Below are 19,314 nucleotides of genomic sequence, written 5' to 3'. Positions count from 1 at the left end.
TTATTTTTGAATTCAAGTGCTAGGTAAGGGTAAAGGACTTTTTTAGCCTTCAACTTTTTATTGTTGCAAAGCTGGCATGATAAACTTTACTCTGACCTTTAAGATCGTTTTTGTAAGTTCTAAACTTAATAACCCCTTTGTGGAAGACTGTTGCTAGTCCAACTAGGAAGTTTTCTAACTGAAGGAGAAGTGTCCAGGAGAGGGATATGAAGCCTGAAGGTTGATAAAGCTTGTGGCTTAAAATTTTTCCTAGTTTGAGGCCTAGATCTCTAGCAACTGGGTTACGCATAAAAATGTACCCTCTGATTGCATAGTTTAGCAGGGGTTTAAAAAAGAAACTAAAATTTTTTTTATATATTGTCAAAAATGTCAGCTTAAAGAAAAAATCACACAATGTCTTAATTTGTTTAATAAAGCTGACATTTTTGACAATAGATTTATATATATATATAAAAAAAAAATAATTTTAGAATTTTTTGGGGTGTTGAACTTATAAAAACATCTAAAACGTCAAATTCTTTACAAAGTTTTTTTTCTCAGTACAAGCTAGTACTGTCACACAAAAAGAATGATATTGATATAAATGTGGAAAGTAAATGCTTCTGTGTCAGAAATAAATCTTTTTTATATGTTAGCGAAAACTTCAAAATCAACAAATGAAACGATTAAACGGTCTTCGTAAAGAAAAATTTGATCTTTGAAACTATTTTTAATACATTGTCACTTTATTGTTTATGATTTTATTTTCCCAAACAGTTTAAAAAATATCGAATTATATCTATAATAAAGAGAGGAAATTCATTATTTTTTATGCTATATTGTCTTTTTATCTGAAATGAAAAACAAAATAATTTTTTTTACAGTAACCGAGGCAGTTGTGATAACGAAAGCAACAATTTCTAGTTTATCTCAGTCTTTATAGTTAAAGTTTAAGTCTTGCCTTTTTCATGAAGCAGTAAGATAAAGGTTTGTGCGATAGGAATCAATAGGGTATTACATAAATAATTGTAATGTTGAAAATTATTTGTTCTCACGTTAATCTTGATGTTTTTGCCTAAAATAGAAGACCAAAAGTGTTTTACCCTTCATTTAGGATATTATATGTATGTTGAAGCGTCAGGAAGACAGGTGGGAAACAAGGGGCGACTCTCAAAAACATATAATAATTTGCAAGCTGGTGGGAGCTGTTTGGAGTTTTATTACCACATGTTTGGTTTTCATCAAGGAACGTTAAATGTTTTCATAAATCCAAAGGTAGCTGCATCCTCTAAACCTTCATTTTCAAAAGCTGGACAACAAGGAAATTTATGGGTCAAGGGACAAGTCTCAATTAATACTACAACAGCGGTGGTAAGTTTCTAAGATTTGATTTCTAAGTCTTGTATAGACTATTTTAGTGTATTTTAGCATACAGGTTATAGACAAGAAAAAAAATGGAAATGAAAATACCAATTAATTAATTGAGTCATGACAATGATTAAGTTCAAAAAATCATTTAATAGTTAAGACAATTTGTTTATAAAAAATGATTAAAAACCGAAATTTTTTATAGATTTAAATAAATTTCTTCTTCTTTAAAGAAAAAAGATAACATTTTCTAAAAGCATCATATATCTCCAGTCACTTTGTGCCTAGTGGAATAATTCACACCATTCTAAAAACTTTTAATGTTTTAGTTGATCCCTAATTTGAAGGTTTTTACTTGTACTAATGGCAAACTTTTTGTTTGTGATTGTGTCTTAGTTAACAAGGCTGTAGTTAACAATTTGTCATCTTACACCTATACGTTTGAGCCTGTGGGATCCTGTGTTGTTAAGTCTGTCTTCTTTAGGTTGTGTTTGAAGGCATTACTTCATACGGTTATCAAGGAGATATGGCTATTGACGATATTACAATTCTACCTGGAATTTGTGCTAGTCCAGGTACAATTTATCAAACTGAACTATACGCTGCCCAAATACAATCAGAATTTTTGCAAATTTCGAATATTTTGTTATATTTATACGTTTTAGGACATTACAGAACGAGTTTTGTTTAAATCATATTTGAGTAATTATTTATCTTCTTATAGGTCAATGTAACTTTGAGAAAGGTTTGTGCACATGGTATAACTTGCCTATATCCTCTAATAAAGACAACTTCGATTGGATTCTGGGTTCAGGCAGTACATCCAGTAGCTTTACAGGACCAACCACTGACAGTACAGGAAATGCTAAAGGTAATTGTTATTTGGCTTATGAATTAATAGCTGCAGAATATAAATATAACAGTAAAATTATCTACTCCACTTGATATTGCTAAAAGTTTTTCATTGTTGTCTTTGTGTGCATTGCAGCCATGATGTTATTTGCTCTGTTCTCTACTATTTATAAATTGACATGTTTTTTTTTTTGATGATTACATGTTAACCTACCATACAATGAAAACATCAATTTCAATTTAGGCCAATACTTGTTTTTGGAGGCATCCAGTCCAAGAAAAACTGGAGATAAAACACGTTTGGTTAGCGAACTTTTCAATCAAACCTCAAGCAATGGTCAATGTTTCATTTTCTTCTATCACATGTATGGTAGCTCAATTGGTTCATTAAACATTTATGTTAATGCTAGTGGAGGTGAAAAGCTTGTTTGGACATTAAAAGGAGAAAAAGGAAATAGATGGCTTAATGGGCAAGTGAATGTTGGTTTAGTCAGAGGTTCATACAAGGTTGGTTACTGGCAATGTGCATAGTATTTTGTTTAAATAATTTTTGACTTAGAACACAAACACAGAATAAGTTTTACCCAAATTAAGATTTCAAACCACAATAAAAGTGCATCATATTTACATAGGATATTTTTATACGGTGTTGTGCAAACTGCACATGCGCAATAGCTTTTTTGCGACAATAGTTCATTTTTGTGTAAATCATAATTAACATCAACATTAACAGTAAAATGGAATTTATTTTGACCAAAATAAAATCAAAAATTAATTTCATTTTTTCAGAAACCATGTTACCATTTCAAAAAACTGCATTAGCGAGCAAAATAAAATTTTATTTGTCTCAGAAACTCTCATGTAGATTTTGTCCATGTGATATTTTGTTATGGCTTATTGTTTGTCTTAAAAAAGTAGACCTTTTTATTATTTCTTCGACTCATATACCATTGATAAAATTGTAGCCATTTATTTTTTCTCTTTATGCTAGGTCATAGTTGAAGGTGTAAGAGGGAATGGGTACACCGGTGATATTGCTCTTGATACATTCTCCTTCAAACCTGGAAGTTGCGTCATCGTACCATCTGATGCATCACCAAATTCTGTCCAAACAACTGCACTTCCTGCAACATCAGCTAGACCTACAAAACCAGTAACTCGTAAGTATACTGTATTAAATAACTAACATGCAAAATTTTATTCTGCAAATCAAAATTGTATTTCCTTGCTTTCTGAATGACATGCATATAACCTGAAAACTTCTTGTGATACGCTAGGAGTCAAAAAATTAACTGCTGCAAGAGAATGTAACAAAAGTCACATTGGCACCTATAATTTTGATTTTAAATTTGATTTTGCTTTATTTATTCAATCATTAATTTACAAATGTGTTCATTTACTTATTCACTTACTCATTGATTCATTGATTTATTGATTCATTCATTGATTGATTGATTCATTCATTCATTCATTCTTTTTTTCATTCATTTTGTTTGTCTATTCGTTAATTTCACCAGTTCTTTATTTTTATTTCCTTTCTATGTAGCTGTATTTGATTGTAACTTTGAAGCTGGATTGTGTAATGGTTGGTTACAGGATGTCAAAACAGACCAACTGAATTGGACCCTGGCTAAGGGTGCTACAGCATCCTCTGGTACTGGGCCAGCAATTGACCACACACTAGGAACAAGTATGGTTATTTTTTTTTTATAAAAAGTCATTTTTTGTTTCTGTGTTTTTTCATTTACAAGTTAAGTATTGACAGGTAAATGTTAGTGTATGCACCTGAAACATTAGGAATATTTTTTCATAATGTCATAACCTTGACTTATATGTATCCCAAGTGCATTTCCACCTTGGTCTTCCTGGAAAGCTTTTTCTCCATGGTAATATTTCCTCTCTGAAGCTAAAGATATAAATCTTCACCCCCTTAGATGCCAATCCTTGGATACTCAAAAAATTTTCGTTGTGTAGTCTAATGTACCTTTTTTCTTAAAAAAAAGAAATTGTCCATAATGGGTTTACATGTAAGCAAAATGTGTTATATAATAAAAATCATCTCAAACGATTATTTTGAAAGAAAGTACAGTATATTTATTTAATTTACTCAGCAATGGGAATGTTCACTCACTAAATTAATTTTGCTCCTTGTGAGAACATTATGATATCTGCCTAAAAATTTCCAAACATCCTTAAAAAAAGTAAAATTTGAAAGATCTTTTAAAAATTTTATATATTTTGTTTTACATTGCAGCATTTGTATATATCCTGTGTACTTTTTTATCAATGTCTATAAGTACTATAGAATTGCTACATATATCTCGCAGTTTCAACTACAATCATTTTTTTTGCAGAATATGGACAATATGTCTACCTAGAAGTTTCTTATAAACGACCAAATCAAGTTGCCCGATTAATTAGTGCCATAATACCAGCTACAGGAGATACTGGTGGCAAATGTTTAACATTTTGGTATCACATGTATGGGCCAGATGTCAACACTTTGAATGTTTATGTCTTACTTGGAGGTCATACAGGGAAACCACTGTGGTCGCGTTCAGGCACACAAGGAAATAAATGGATAAAAGGACAAGTAACATTAATCGGACGACAACGATTTCAGGTAGAAAATGCATTTGTTTTGTTTATTGTTCTTTTTTTGTATTGTATTGATGTTTAATTTTTGTAAACTGGCTGTGTGTGGTATTGATAAGATTTTTGGATGGATATCTAAAGAAGGTTAGAAGGGAATGAATCTTTACAAGTCAAGAATTATTTTATTATTCTCACTTAGTTAGTACATAATTTTTTATGAAGCATGTTTTACATTGCATTTAACATTTAGTTGCTTGAAATTGTGATGCAAACAAAACAAAACTAAATTTAAAGCAACAGCAACATATTGTGAAAACTATATTTATCTCTTGAATTATCTAAGTTATAGTTGTGATAAATAATATATTAGACTAGCTGAATTCCCGTGGAAGAATCCACTGAATCTCTCATTAAACCGATGTAATGGATCCCAAACAAAGACATACAACACAGTAATTTGAATTTTCAAAACTTACATTTCAACCTAGACCCCGGGCTCTTTGTCTCTTTTATAACGGGATGGCAAAAAGAGAAGAAAGCCCTGGGATCGAGGCTGCTCACAATCTGCATTATTCTATCTTCATAACCTGCTGAAACAAAACTTCCAATAATATAAGCATGTGAAACAACAACAACGAAAAAATTATGAAATATAAAGGGAAAATGTCCAAAAAAATCAAAGGTGTCTAATAACCGTTACATAAAAAGCGAAATACACTTAAACTATATACTTGCTTTGCCATTTTATAAGCACCCGAGGAAAAAAAGTATACCAAACATTAAAAGAAATCCAACACGTAACTCATACAAAATCAGTTATTCAGTCTATTGCATACTGCAACCTTTCCAAGTTATACTCAAAATATAAGAAATTAATAGTTGAAAACACATAAAAGAGAATATAAAAACTTGAATCATTTTGTATGAAGAAAAAAGAACAGTTTGTTTTAACAGACCCAAAGTTATAATCAAAAAAATCACGCATAAAATCAAAGAAGATAACAATGCAGCGTTTTCGAATTTAGAATCGAATATATTTCAAACGATTGTAATGTAACAGATGTAAAGATTTTTTTAAGTTTAGGTTTTAGGTTTATCACACGATAGTGTTAAGAACAGTAACAAAGGAAAATTTACTTTTTACAGTGTATGTAAAATTTTCTGTAAGATATACACGCTGTTTTTAAAAGAATAGCGTGTTTTAGTTTCAGCCTCGATGTTCTTAATTATTTGACAAATGCTATCCGCATTATTCCCAATATGTTCTTAGCATGACTATGGCCTGAAAATATATAATGCCTTAATAAAATAAAGCATACTATAAGTTACCATAGCTAGCTAATGGCAATTTCTACTACATCTAAGGGCCCATTGCTTGGACACAAAAAAGTTCTGTTCGTTTGACATACAATAAAAAAAGTAAACTTCTAATCAATTCATACAAATTTTTTCATATTTAAAACAAAGTATCAAGCTTAGACATATTCTTAGGAGATTCTAAACTTCTGACCCATTTTTCAGAGTATATTCTTACAAAGTAAGTGCTTAAAGAAAATATTTTCCGGCTTAAGACACAACAACAAACTTAATATTTAAGGAAAAATTTGGCTCTTAAAAGAAACTGCTAAAAAATCTAAAAATTCAATTCTCTCTCAAATAATTTAGACAACACACCTGTTTTTATTTCGCTTTCTCAGTAGGTCGCAAGCTAGCTAGGCTGAATAAAACTCCAATCAGTTTTTTACTTTGACTACTAAATTTCGCTTCATTCCAAAGAGAATGAATTGAAAATGTATAGCTACAATTACCTGATGCATTTCCAACCAGTCCTCTTTGTGACGTTTTATCATCGTACGTTTTTCTTTGTTTAAAAAAATATTTTTGCCAACAACATATTAAATTTAATCGACAAAAACAGTTTGTTTTTTTGCATTTTAGATTCGAATTACAGTCATATTCTAAAGGGATACAACCTCAGTCCCAGAACACAAAAATTCTGGGACTTGAAAACTTGAAAAACCTTCTTTGCTTCGGTTTTCTTTTTTTAGTTGATAAACAACTTGTTTCCATGAGATACGGCGCACACATGGTAAACCGGGGGGTAAAATTATATTATTTCAACCGTAACGACCGAGAACAGTTTTACTCACACAAGGGAATTAATATATAAAATAACAGCCTAGGCACATTCTGGCTACTATATTATAAAACAGTTATATTAAATAAGAATTACACTTACAAAATTGCAATTGAAATTACACATTGAGTATTTTGATTATTTTAGGCAGTGTTTGAAGCCACTGTAGGAAAATCTTATCAAGGTGATATTGCTCTTGATGATATTTCAGTGAGCACGAAAAAATGTTTACAACCTACTACAACATGTACATTTGAAAACAACCAGTGTGGTTACATTGATGATAGATCTTCGGATGTGCAATTCCAATGGACATGGCAATCTAGAGCAACTTCTTCATCTCGTATGATATTTGTTTTTACTTATTCATTTTATAGTAAATAATAGTCTTCTCTCCTTTGCTATTATCAAACGACTAACATTTTTTTGTATTGTAAATTCTTTTATTTCTGTGTCGGAACTCATGTTTACAATGTATTTACATTGTGGGTGCTGTTTCTGTTGATTTGAGCATGATTCTCAGTTGATATTACTGTATTTTAGCACAGTCCAACGACCCTGTATGACGAGTCAGACTATATCTGTTTTGTAGTTTTGCAGTCAAATCTCTTATTGCAGCTACTTTGTCCTTACAGCTCAACTATGCTTTCAGTAAAAACTTAATTTTTACCATTTCCACACTCTTAGCACATGTAGGGGCTTTTAAATTATGTCTTGCAAGGGGTTATAAAACAGAATAATCTTTTATATACAAATTCTGGTAGAATCTCTAAGGTTCAGCACCTAATTTTTAATGCAGTGTTTTTTTTAAAATTTTTTCTTCAAGTGTACATCATGAAAAACTCGTAACTTCGCCTTCCGTTTTTTTCAGGGCTACGTGATACAAGGTTAAGTAATGATAAAGTTTTGCCTTTAGCATGAACGTAATTTTTGTTCAATCATTTGTACCAAAAAACATAAAAAAATCAGTTGTTTAGATTCTCTAACCAAAACTTAAATGTAAATATTACTAATTATTAAATGAATAATTTTGTTAAAAAAATGTTGTCATTAATTTTGCTTAGAAACTGGTCCAACTAATGATCACACACTACAATCTGGTAATGGCTTTTACATGTTTACTGAAGCAAGTAACAAAAAAAATGGCGACAAAGCTCGTATTCTTAGCCCTGTCAATGCTGCAACCCAAGGCCAATGTTTACAATTTTGGTATCACATGTATGGTGCTGATATGGGTACTCTGTCAGTATTTTTAAAAGTGAGAAATGTGCTACAAAAAATACCTATTTGGTCTGAGTCTGGAGACAAAGGGAATGTGTGGAAAATAGCAACAAAGACAATTTCATCCACAGACACTTTTCAGGTAGAATTATTTACATGTAATTTAAATACCATTCTCATGCTTGTTTGAAACATTTTTTCCCAAAATAGGAGACAACTCTAATCAAACCAAACTTTCGTATTATTATATTTCCTTCCACACTATTTTTATAAAGTACATGATTTTCTATGGCTTTATACTGACTATTGGTAACAAAAAGTATTTTGCCACAAAACATTCCTCCTATATTTCTTTTCGTTAAAAAAGGTATGGTGTTAAAATCTATGTTTCTTTATTACTGGGAAAAATGCAATCTTTTTACTTTAGATTGCATTTGAAGGCAAAATTGGTTCAGGGTTTCGAAGTGACATAGCTATAGATGATATCAAACTATCAAATGGACCTTGTGCAGCACCAGGTATAGCAAATATATTTATTTGTGATAGCACTGTTTGTACAGGCTAGAGTTTGCATGGAGGTTAGTCTTAAATTCTGATGCTTACAAGTAATTAGTGAATATTTTTTCATTACCAACTGACAGATCTTAAAATAATAGGTTATTATAAAAACCTCTCACAAATGGTAGATGTTAAAATTTTCCCATGTTCATATAAAAGTGACTTGATGCGTATTAACGTAAACGTAACATTTGAATTTAGGAATGGCAAGTTACGATTTAGGAATGACAACTTGTGATACACCCTCTGTTCTGATAACGTTGTTAAAGCTCATAGATATAATCCCAAAATTGTGATTATATCTATGTCTATTTTCTAAAAATGCACCTATATTGGCTAATATCCCCCCCCGCACACAAAAAAGACTTACAAAAATAGAATTCACAAATGTGCCAACTATGACACCTTAACCTAGAACAACTTTTTCGGTGAAAAAAAATCCTTTTTAAAAAGTACGCTTTAATTACAATTTAAAATTTTTGCTTGTAATAGAACCAGTTGTCTTTATGATGTCATTGTCATTAAGTACATGATATTATAGAAATTATTAGATTACTTACTGTTAACGTTTTTGTAGCGTTTTCAACAGCTTTTCTAGTCCCGTTTACAATCTAAACATTGTGGTACAATCAAAGTAATAAGTCATTAATGTAATTATATTGTAAGAAAAACAAAGATAAAGAAATAAAAATATATAGAAAAATTGCTTTGCATTTATTGTTTTAATCACCAAACAAGCCAGGACGCTTTCTTGATATATTCATTTCCCCAACATGAAATTATTTTTTTAATTGTTATTGTATTTCTTACTTACTTATCGATTTACTTTTGCGGTTTATTTTTTTAGGATTTTGTGACTTTGAAAACGGTATGTGCTCCTACAGAAATGTTAAAAGTGACACATTTGATTGGATAGTTGGAAGTGCTGGTACGCCATCATCCTTTACTGGTCCAAAGTTTGATCATACTCTTGGCAACTCTAATGGTAAGTGAAAATTCAGCATGAATAGGTAATAATGAATAGGCCTGAAATTTAAAACTAACTTGCTATTAAGTAGTAAAAAAGTAAGTGGTATTAGGCAGAATTTTAATGAATCTTTAAAACCATTAAAAAGAGATTAGAATCAACACAGTACAAGACAAGATTGACCTATTAAAAGTGTTGTGAGTTAGTCATGAAAAGGCAAAGTAATGTTCCTGCTTTGAAACAAAACAAGAGGGAAAACCAAGTTGACTCCTGTTTCGTGTTTTTTCTTTTAGGTTCATATGTGTACTTAGAGGTATCTAGTCCAATCAAACAAGGTGATACAGCCATTTTAATGAGTCAACAATTTAATTCAGTTGGCGGAAAGCCACGATGCTTAAACTTTTGGTATCACATGTTTGGCGCTGACATCGGAACCCTACAAGTTGTTTACAAAGTATTTTCAGGGTCCCAACCAGAGACTTTAATCTGGAATTTGACTGGTCAACAACACAACTCTGAAACATCCCCATGGAAACCAGGTCGTGTTCCAATCAGCATGGATGCTGATCATGTGGTAAGCTAAGTTTTGTTGTCGAGAACTGTTTGGCATTTCCTTCAAAGCCAGTTACCTGTTAATTCCAACATAAGTCGACAGAAAGGAAAAGGCTGATTTATCCACATTCTTGTTTCATGTTTTCTAGCTCAGTGTGTGCTTGCTTCTTTTTTCTTTTTGATTTAATATCACTGCTATTAAGATTTTTTCTTGATTAACTGTTTGCATTAACCTTTTCTATGTACTTAGATTACTGTTGTGTTTTGTTGTGTTTAATACAACTTGATATATTTTATAGATAATGTTTAAAGGAATTGCCGGAAAAAGTTACAAGGGAGATATAGCCATTGATGATATTCAATATACAAACTTAGCCTGCTCAATTCAACCACCAGAGGCTGATCCGAATGGCAAGGGAACACCAAAACCAACTACTCCTTTGCCACAAACACGTCCAACAACTATTGGTATTTAATTAAATTTTACATTGACCCTAAAGTTAGTTGTGCATGATGTTTTTTGTATCCACCTTTTAGCCAGCTAAGTCTGAATTGACCTCAAAGAAAAGCTTTTTTGGAAAATAATGTGCTCTTTACTTTGATTGAACCTCATCTCTTCCTACCATATTTTCACACATTAAACACAGGAAATTTTATTAGATTTTAATCTTTGGTTAATGGAAAATTTGTGTTGCACGTTCCCCTCGCATATTGATTTATCAAGATCTGAAGTCTCACACTGTATTTGTTTTAGCACCCTCAACACTAGGCTGCAATTTTGAAAAAGATTGGTGCTCTCTTCAACAAGATTCAAGTGATGTATTTAACTGGACACGAAAGCAAGGTTTTACAGATTCTGTAGGAACAGGTCCTTCTGGAGATCACACATTTGGAAGAGGTATGCATAGTTTTATTTTTTATTGTTTCACACGACATTATGTAATCAATTTCTTTATAATTGTTTTATAGTGCAAGCATGTTTTTGTAACCAAGATTGAGTACCACTATTTTTTCTCTGCTTGTACTTGCAGCAGTTTCAAGATGCTATTGTCTTTAGAATCAGTAGGTAATTCTTTAAAAATTGACATGATCTAATGGGTATTTAGGAGCTGTCCAGAGACAAGGTCCTGGTTCGATTAAACATTCTGGTGGTAAATGCATTCATGTTTTAAATGGTGCCTTTAAAAAACCAAAAGAAATGCAACCTCTTGTTGTTTATAATGGATGTGGACAAGATCGCCTTGAGTTTGTTCTTCAACCTGATGGTTCATTTAAGATGACAATGTGGAAGATGTGCATTGCAGTCGTTGGTGGACAGTCAGCAACATCGGGTGCAAAGGTGACAAATTTATTTTTATTATTTATTCTTACTTTCAAGTGCTAAATTGTCGTATATTTTCACTGTGCTAACTGTGTTTTAACTTCAAATAATTTAAATCATAGAATTTTGTGTGATGTTCAAAAATAACGTAATCGAATTCTGACATAAAACCTTTTTGACTAAAAATACGCTTTTTCCTAAGATTGGTCTATCATCATCGTGCAACGAAAAGTGGACTATGCTAGCTAACGGTGCATTTCAGCATCAACCTACAAAAATGTGCATCTCACCTTATCTTGGTAGTTACAATCCACCGAATAATCAATATCTTGTTGTTTACAAAGAATGCTCAAAGAAATCTAAACAGTTTGTGTTTGTTCCAAGTATGTAACATTGACTTTAATGTTGTCATGTATTGAAGACATATATTTTGTATTGTTTATCTCATTTTAAGATGTATTTATAAGGCGTCGCTTAATCTCAAATTCGACTTTTTTTTATGATGTTACGTGTTGATGAGACAATTCATCATAGATAATTCAGTTTTTACAAAATTCATATTTCGTAAAAAGCTTTTCATTGAATTTCGTTTTTTAGTCAAATTGTTTTCTTTTAAAGGATAGAAACAAGACAGTACGTGTAATACACTGTATACAAATGCATTATGAAATTTACCTTACTCTCACAGACACAGTCTAAATGAAACTTGTGACAGGAAAACGACCATTAAAATTATCCAGACTAATTTGTTTAAGAACTATTTTCTTTTGACTTCATCCAAGTGGTGATATTTACATCCCTCAATCCATTCATCTAATATATTGAAACAAAGCTAAACGCTAATTAGTAATTTGTTGATTCGTTTCTTTCAGCAATGGGATGGTATGCTTTTATTGAAACATCAAAGCCACGAAAACAAAATGACACAGCACGCCTTTTATCTCCTCCCACTTCAACTGGTCAATGCTTGAATTTCTGGTATCACATGTATGGAGCCCACGTAAACAAATTAAATGTTTATGTCAAAAATCCAAATGGACCATTAGGTACTCCTATTTGGTCGAAGTATGGTTCACATGGAGACCAGTGGAGAGCAGCTCATGTTTATATGAATTACAAAGGCTCATATCAGGTATGGTTTGCCAATTGCATTTAGTTGGGTGAAGTAAAGTTCTTAATGCGAAGTTTTTACCAGAAAAGAATTTATGGAACTAAACATATAGGTTTTATTTTTACATTTTATGACAATCAGGTATGATGTTCATGTGAACTTTCCGAGTTTAAACAAGGCAACTATTTTAATTTCTCTACATATTGCTCTTTTGTGTTTGTATCATGGTTGTATTTCACCTTTTCTGTATTGCAGTACGTAATTGAAGCTATTCGAGGTAATGGATATCAAGGAGATATTTCTATTGATGATATTCAAGTCACAAAGGGAGCTTGCCAAGGACCATGTAAGTACAGTAAAGTTTTTGTTGCAATGGGGTGATTAGTAATTGTGCCATTGTTAGTGGAGTTGACTAATAGAGGCCTGTGATTATTAATATTTTGTTGAATAAATTGCTATGCATGCAAACACGTTTATTTATTTTAAAATTTTAAAATGCATACTGAGCTGACAAATTAATAAGCCAAAAAAATGTTTCGTTGATGTAACATTTCTTCATGCATCGACTTAACACCTACAGGCTAATTCTTGGTTTTTGTATGTGTTTTGTTTTTATATTTTTATTTTATATTATATATTTTTTTATATTTTTAGTGGAATGTTCATTCGAAGAAACAAACCCAATTATGTGCGGTTGGACGAACGCGAAAGATGATCAATTTGATTGGAGCATTGGTCAGGGTAAAACTTCATCTGTGAATACAGGTCCATCTACTGATCACACATACAATGATGATAAAGGTATGTTTACCTGACTGATACGAAGACTTTTTCAGTATAGAGATGCTGATGATTTGATTGGTTTTTTGCTTGTTTTACGAGTGCTGTGTAAGGCGGTATGCAAAGCCATTATCAAAAGGGTATCATAATGATGTTAATAAAGAAACAAAAGAAGTAGACAAAGAAACAAATAAGCAAACAAGCGAGTAAATATTTGTAACAAATAAAATTCAAAATTAGCTAACCCTAAAACAGCTTTTCTTTACAATTCACATAAGAGATACATTGAACCAATCATTTTTAAATTTTACTAGCATTTAATTAAATTATTACTAAGTATAACCATAGTGTCCACAGATGCCTAGAAATGCCTATGTCCTTCTAAGTGAGCAAATAGCATTAAAATTAATGCATTGATGTTCTATAGTGAACGAAGTTATCAATATTAAAACAGTGCTCTTAGTTTTGATTGTACTGTAGGAATTTTTTAGTAAAAAATGATTGAATCCTGTAAAGAACGAGTAAGATAAATTATATTTTCAGGAAAGTATGTCTTCATTGAGACCTCAGGAAGATTTAAACCTAAGTCCATTGCACGACTTGTATCACCCAACTACCCAGGAAATTCGAAATCAAATGGCCAATGCTTTCAGTTTTGGTACCATATGTATGGGTCTTCAATTGGTGAACTGAATCTTTACGTGCAAAAGGCTGGACAAACAAAAGGTAGACCAAGTTGGACAAGAAAGACAAATCAAGGTAACAAATGGACAATTGGTCAAATCGCTATCTCCAGTCAGTCCTCCTATAAGGTACGTGCATTTCATAATCAGACAAGTTTGATGTGAAACAAGAGATTCTGAATTACAACATTCAATCATTATTGTTGGAGGTTGTGTCAGTGTTAGCAGTATTTTATTGCTGAAACGGATGAACTCAATTCAAATACTTGAAATAACATAGTCTTTTTCTTTTAGTTAATATTTGAAGCAATGCGTGGAACCAGCTATACTGGTGATATAGCTTTAGATGATTTTAAAATGTTTGATGGGCCATGTAATAGAGCAGGTAATCCACTATTTTTTATTGTGCTTTAAAGCTCTATTTGCTTGTGTATAGGTGTGTCACATGCAATATCGTCCTATGTAAACACAAAATCTGTGGATTATGTAAGAAGGGATCACAATGTTATTATAAATCCTGTCTTAAGAATTTGGTTTCATTTCAATATATCATTTGCTTTTGCAGCTACTTGTGATTTTGAAAATGATAAATGCACATGGAAAAACACCTTAAATGAAGATACATTTGATTGGATAATCAGACAAGGCAACACACCATCAAGGGGAACTGGACCATTAACAGATCATTCAAAAGGAAATGGAGATGGTAATATTTTTGTTTTGTATATGCGTAGTTGTCGTAAGTGAGTACTGATTGTTTGTGATTACCAGTCCTTTTCCAGTAAATTTCAAAATATTTTTTGACGGACAATATTTTAGTGCTAATTTTCCTATGTATTTGTAACAAGGATATAAGTTCTTTTTTGCTGGTAATGCATGAATTCTATAATCTAAAAAGAAAGATTTAATAATTTTTTTTGATAATTATCAGTATATATCACGTACGTGTTACTAAATGTAATTTATAATCTTATTATTTATGAAATAACTTGAGATGTAAAGCAGAATTATTTGGTGCTTAAATATTTTTGCATGGAAAAAATCCAAAACATAAAACTATAAGAAACACTAATCTTGCAGTAATAACATCTTTAAACCTCATTGTAGATATTCAGTATCATTCACATATAGTTGTCCATGTAGCTGCTACTTAATTTATTACTATGCTAACATCCCATAGTTTTTTTGTAGGAAAATACATCTTTATAGAAGCATCTAGTCCTCGTAAAAAAGGCGATGTAGCTCGCTTGGTTTCTGAACAAATTGGAAAGCATTATGTCTCATTTATTCCCTACTGCTTGCGATTTTGGTATAACATGAAAGGTGCAAGCATTGGTACATTAAATCTTTACATCAAAACCGGTCCCGGAAAGGCGCAAGAGAATTTAGTATGGTCGTTATCCGGTAATCAAGGCAGTGGATGGCGTTTTGCATCTGCACCAATGTATAGCAAATTGGATTATCAGGTCAGTAAGTCTTTTAGGATTTAGGAGGCTTTGATTTAATGTAATGCAAATGTGCTAATTAAGTGATCATTACTTTGAAACTGTTTGTAATGAAATGTAAGCATTGGCTGAAGAAATATCTTAAAATTCTATTTAATGCATGTGAATAATATGAAAGTAATGTCAATAGAGAGGTTTTGGTAACATGAAGTAAAAACAAAAGAAGTTACTCTAGTTCTTTTTAATAACAGTGCTTAGGTAATCTTAGTAAAAAGATATAATTAATACCTATATTTTGTTCAAAATGGTAACCTTGTTACTGCTTTGTGCTGAGGATGCAAAAATAGCGATGTTTGGGATATGTACAACGATCGAAAACCTAAAAAAAACCATAAACCTTTTTTACAGACTAATGGTGATTTTTATGAAGCATTTTTAAGTTGTGTTTTGAATTTTGCTTGCTCACACCTTGGAGATTCTTTTTTCAATTTTTGTATAAATATGTTATCATCAATTAACAGATGGTGTTTGAAGCAATTCATGGTGGTGGAAGCACAGGCGATATTGCATTGGATGATATTGTCTATTCCATCCGTAGATGTCCAGTCCAACCAAAGAATGCTGACCCAAAATTTAAAACAACACCCAAGCCTACATTACCTCCTACAACAGCAGGTATATAAATCTGTTCTTATTTATTACTTGTTTTAATAAAATAGCATTTTAACTAACTTAAAAATCACTGGTTGTTGTAGATTAGGTTTGAGACGCACCAATGTATGTATCACTTTCAAATAACAAGGCCTAACAACTGGTTATTTGGCATCATATTTTTTCGTCTTCTAATTTTCTAATTGTTAAAATAGCATATATTCTGCGTGAGCGATAGGTGTTTTTTGTTAGTACTGTTTTCTTACTACTGTTAAGTAATATTGCATTGCAAGAGAAGTTTCCCACTTTGACATATATTGTTTTAATGGTTTTTAAATGCAGTTAAGAAATCAATTTTAGTTGTCACGTTAACGAATTTTACACTTCATCTTCTATGTGTCCACTCCAAGAATGTCAATGTGATATTATGGGCGAAACTATTTTCCTGTAATGACTGCATAAACGGTTTATAAGCTATTTTTTCAATGTACCAAATGTTTATCTTCGTTTTCATTATAGCACCAACAGTTTATTCATGCAACTATGAACAAAAAACGTTATGTCAGTGGGTACAAGACGGCACTGATAACTTCAATTGGACAGTACAACAAGGCCATACATCATCAAGTGGTACTGGACCAAGTGCAGATCATACAATTAAAAATAGTAAGTTTATCTTCGTAGTTTCATGTAGGTAAAGAATTTGGGATCAATTGAAACATTGAAACAACATATAACTAGACTTTTAGATCATATTGGCTAATTGATTTCAAATAATCACCCTCATAGTTTAACATACTTTGATTTTACCTATATCCATCTTTTATTTAACTTATTAAAAAAAATTTGGAATATGGAGAATCTTGCTCACAGACATTACATATGATGTAATTAAATTTATTACAGTACCAGTGCCCAATTATCACATCGACTTAAAATCACTAAATTGCATGGATGATGTACTTTCTTCAGGAATTAAATTTTTCTGTTGACTAGAAAATTAGAGGGCACTTTAAAGAAAGAAAGTATCAGATATTGCTAAAGAAAAAGATTTTATAAAACGTAAATAACAATAAAGAAATAAATAAATTAGTGTTTCAATCTTATTTGTCATTAAACTTATCTTGCATTGTCCTAATAACATGTCTCATGGTTCGTTAAAAGCACTGTCTGTGTGTCTGAATGGAAAAATATAAGACAAATAAATTTTCAGCATAACTGAATTTTTGCATCTAGAGTGGACTAAATTGTGTAAAACATGCAAAAACAGTAAAATCTGCAAAATTTATTCCTACAAAATCTAGTGGCTTTAAAGTAACATGAACAAAAAAGACACGCTTTTACATAAAAAACGTTCCAAGTAATCTAAAAGACGAATATAATGTCTTTTGCTTAAAAAGTGTCACAAATTTTATTATTTTTTAACATTGCAAAGCAATGAACAATTCTTTTTATGTTTCTATTTCTACTAAGCATTTCTCTTAAGTGTAAAAATAGCAGGAAAAGGATTTTTTATTTACAATTGGCTTATTTAAAAAATATTACAACATTCATACCATTAAATCAATTCAGGTACAGGATCATATTTGTTTATGGAAGCTTCCTACCCAAGAAAGAATGGAGATAAAGCGAGAATCTTGAGTCCGGTTATCCACTCCGACAGAAGTGCTGGTCATCCCCATTGTTTAAAATTTTGGTTCCACATGTATGGTCCTCACATCAAAGCACTGAATGTTTACACTAAAAGTGGGGGAACATTGACCAAAGTATGGACCAGAGTAGGGGACAATGGTAATTTCTGGAGATTTGCACAAGTTGACTTAACATCGAATCTTGATTACCAGGTAATAGTGTTACCGCTTTTGTTACCCCATTTTTCTTTTCCACATGTTTATTATTTTGTGAGGATGTGTAATCTGCTGTGACAAATCTAGATAATTGTTTTGTTTCTTAAAGGCTGTCATTGAAGGTGTTCGTGGTGTTGACTACAAGGGAGACATTTCAATCGACGATGTTGAAATTGTTGACGATGCTTGTCCTCTCTCAGGTATGTCGTTTTCGCAACAATTGATCTACAGTTTTAACATACAGTGAAGGATTTGCTGAGATAAAAATAATACTTAAGAGACTCAACCTAATTTTCAAGTTTGAATAATTTGACGAGGATTTTAGGCATAATCTGATCATAAAAGGCTTTTTTTTGCGATTTGAAGCATACCTCATTTACCAAAGGCACAAAAACTAGTATTTCATTTTTTTTCAATTTAAGAAACCATAGATTGTGAAATACTTCACAAACTATTTCATCTATTGGAGGAGGGGAGGGGGGGGGGGGGCAAAAAACATAATCAAAAAGTATTATATTTCAGTTCATCAATTTCATTATATTCTGTTTTAGCTTCATGTGATTTTGAACATGGCTTTTGTGGTTTTACCGCTGATCCCAACGCTGATTTTAATTGGTTAAGAAACAAAGGTTCAACTGCTAGTGTTGGTACAGGACCTCCATTTGATCACACGCTTCAAACAAATCAAGGTAAATATAACTAAAATGAAGATTTTATTTTATTTGAGAAGTTTAAAAAACACTAAGTAACACTCAGGGTGAGAAAGTAGTCTAAATCTGATATATTTTATTAAAGCGTGTGAAGTTCTGTTTTGCCTTAATCAGCCGTCACCATTTTTATAGGCTACTATGCTTATACTGAAGCTTCTGGACGGCGCAAAAATGGTGACAAGGCTCGCTTAGTTACCAAAGTCATTGCTGATTCTAATCCGAAATGTCTTGAGTTTTGGTATCATATGAAAGGTTGGCACATTGGTCAACTGAATGTCTATGTTAAGGTGAGTTATAAAAATAATGTTTCATTTGTATTTGCTTTGTACAATTCAAAAAGGTATACAAAAGTAGAAAAAACAAATAAATATGACAATTATCCATAAAAGAAAGGTAAACCTACTCGTTTATTGTTGGTATTCTTTCCAATTCAAACATCAGCTATATGATAAAATCTTAAGAGATTTAAAAAAGTGGCTGTCGAATCAAAGGATTACATTGCAGAGAGATTATGATTGTCACAAGTTATTTTTGTAA

The 19,314-nt window shown here is 31.6% G+C and overlaps 1 protein-coding gene across 2 annotated transcripts in view; it reads left to right on the top strand.

Moving 5' to 3' along the window:
* Positions 1-19,314, top strand: part of LOC130629183 (MAM and LDL-receptor class A domain-containing protein 2-like) — a 69,239-nt gene that overhangs the window by 10,886 nt on the left and 39,039 nt on the right. For both annotated transcript variants that reach the window (XM_057442310.1, XM_057442309.1), the window contains exons 8-36: positions 1,094-1,350; positions 1,832-1,922; positions 2,072-2,218; positions 2,444-2,706; positions 3,191-3,359; positions 3,746-3,889; positions 4,554-4,822; positions 7,079-7,274; positions 7,996-8,294; positions 8,580-8,670; positions 9,558-9,695; positions 9,971-10,251; positions 10,529-10,697; positions 10,984-11,127; positions 11,336-11,568; positions 11,753-11,933; positions 12,423-12,682; positions 12,917-13,007; positions 13,316-13,462; positions 13,985-14,253; positions 14,419-14,509; positions 14,690-14,830; positions 15,316-15,590; positions 16,091-16,244; positions 16,740-16,886; positions 17,793-18,064; positions 18,177-18,267; positions 18,619-18,756; positions 18,910-19,064. In XM_057442310.1, coding sequence (XP_057298293.1) covers positions 1,094-1,350; positions 1,832-1,922; positions 2,072-2,218; positions 2,444-2,706; positions 3,191-3,359; positions 3,746-3,889; positions 4,554-4,822; positions 7,079-7,274; positions 7,996-8,294; positions 8,580-8,670; positions 9,558-9,695; positions 9,971-10,251; positions 10,529-10,697; positions 10,984-11,127; positions 11,336-11,568; positions 11,753-11,933; positions 12,423-12,682; positions 12,917-13,007; positions 13,316-13,462; positions 13,985-14,253; positions 14,419-14,509; positions 14,690-14,830; positions 15,316-15,590; positions 16,091-16,244; positions 16,740-16,886; positions 17,793-18,064; positions 18,177-18,267; positions 18,619-18,756; positions 18,910-19,064 — 5,303 coding nt within the window. The remainder of the gene's footprint in view (positions 1-1,093; positions 1,351-1,831; positions 1,923-2,071; positions 2,219-2,443; positions 2,707-3,190; positions 3,360-3,745; positions 3,890-4,553; positions 4,823-7,078; positions 7,275-7,995; positions 8,295-8,579; positions 8,671-9,557; positions 9,696-9,970; positions 10,252-10,528; positions 10,698-10,983; positions 11,128-11,335; positions 11,569-11,752; positions 11,934-12,422; positions 12,683-12,916; positions 13,008-13,315; positions 13,463-13,984; positions 14,254-14,418; positions 14,510-14,689; positions 14,831-15,315; positions 15,591-16,090; positions 16,245-16,739; positions 16,887-17,792; positions 18,065-18,176; positions 18,268-18,618; positions 18,757-18,909; positions 19,065-19,314) is intronic.

This window comes from Hydractinia symbiolongicarpus, chromosome 15 (genome assembly GCF_029227915.1).
Source record: "Hydractinia symbiolongicarpus strain clone_291-10 chromosome 15, HSymV2.1, whole genome shotgun sequence".
Classification (NCBI taxonomy): Eukaryota; Metazoa; Cnidaria; class Hydrozoa; order Anthoathecata; family Hydractiniidae; genus Hydractinia; species Hydractinia symbiolongicarpus.
This window is presented reverse-complemented; position numbering and strand designations above follow the sequence as displayed.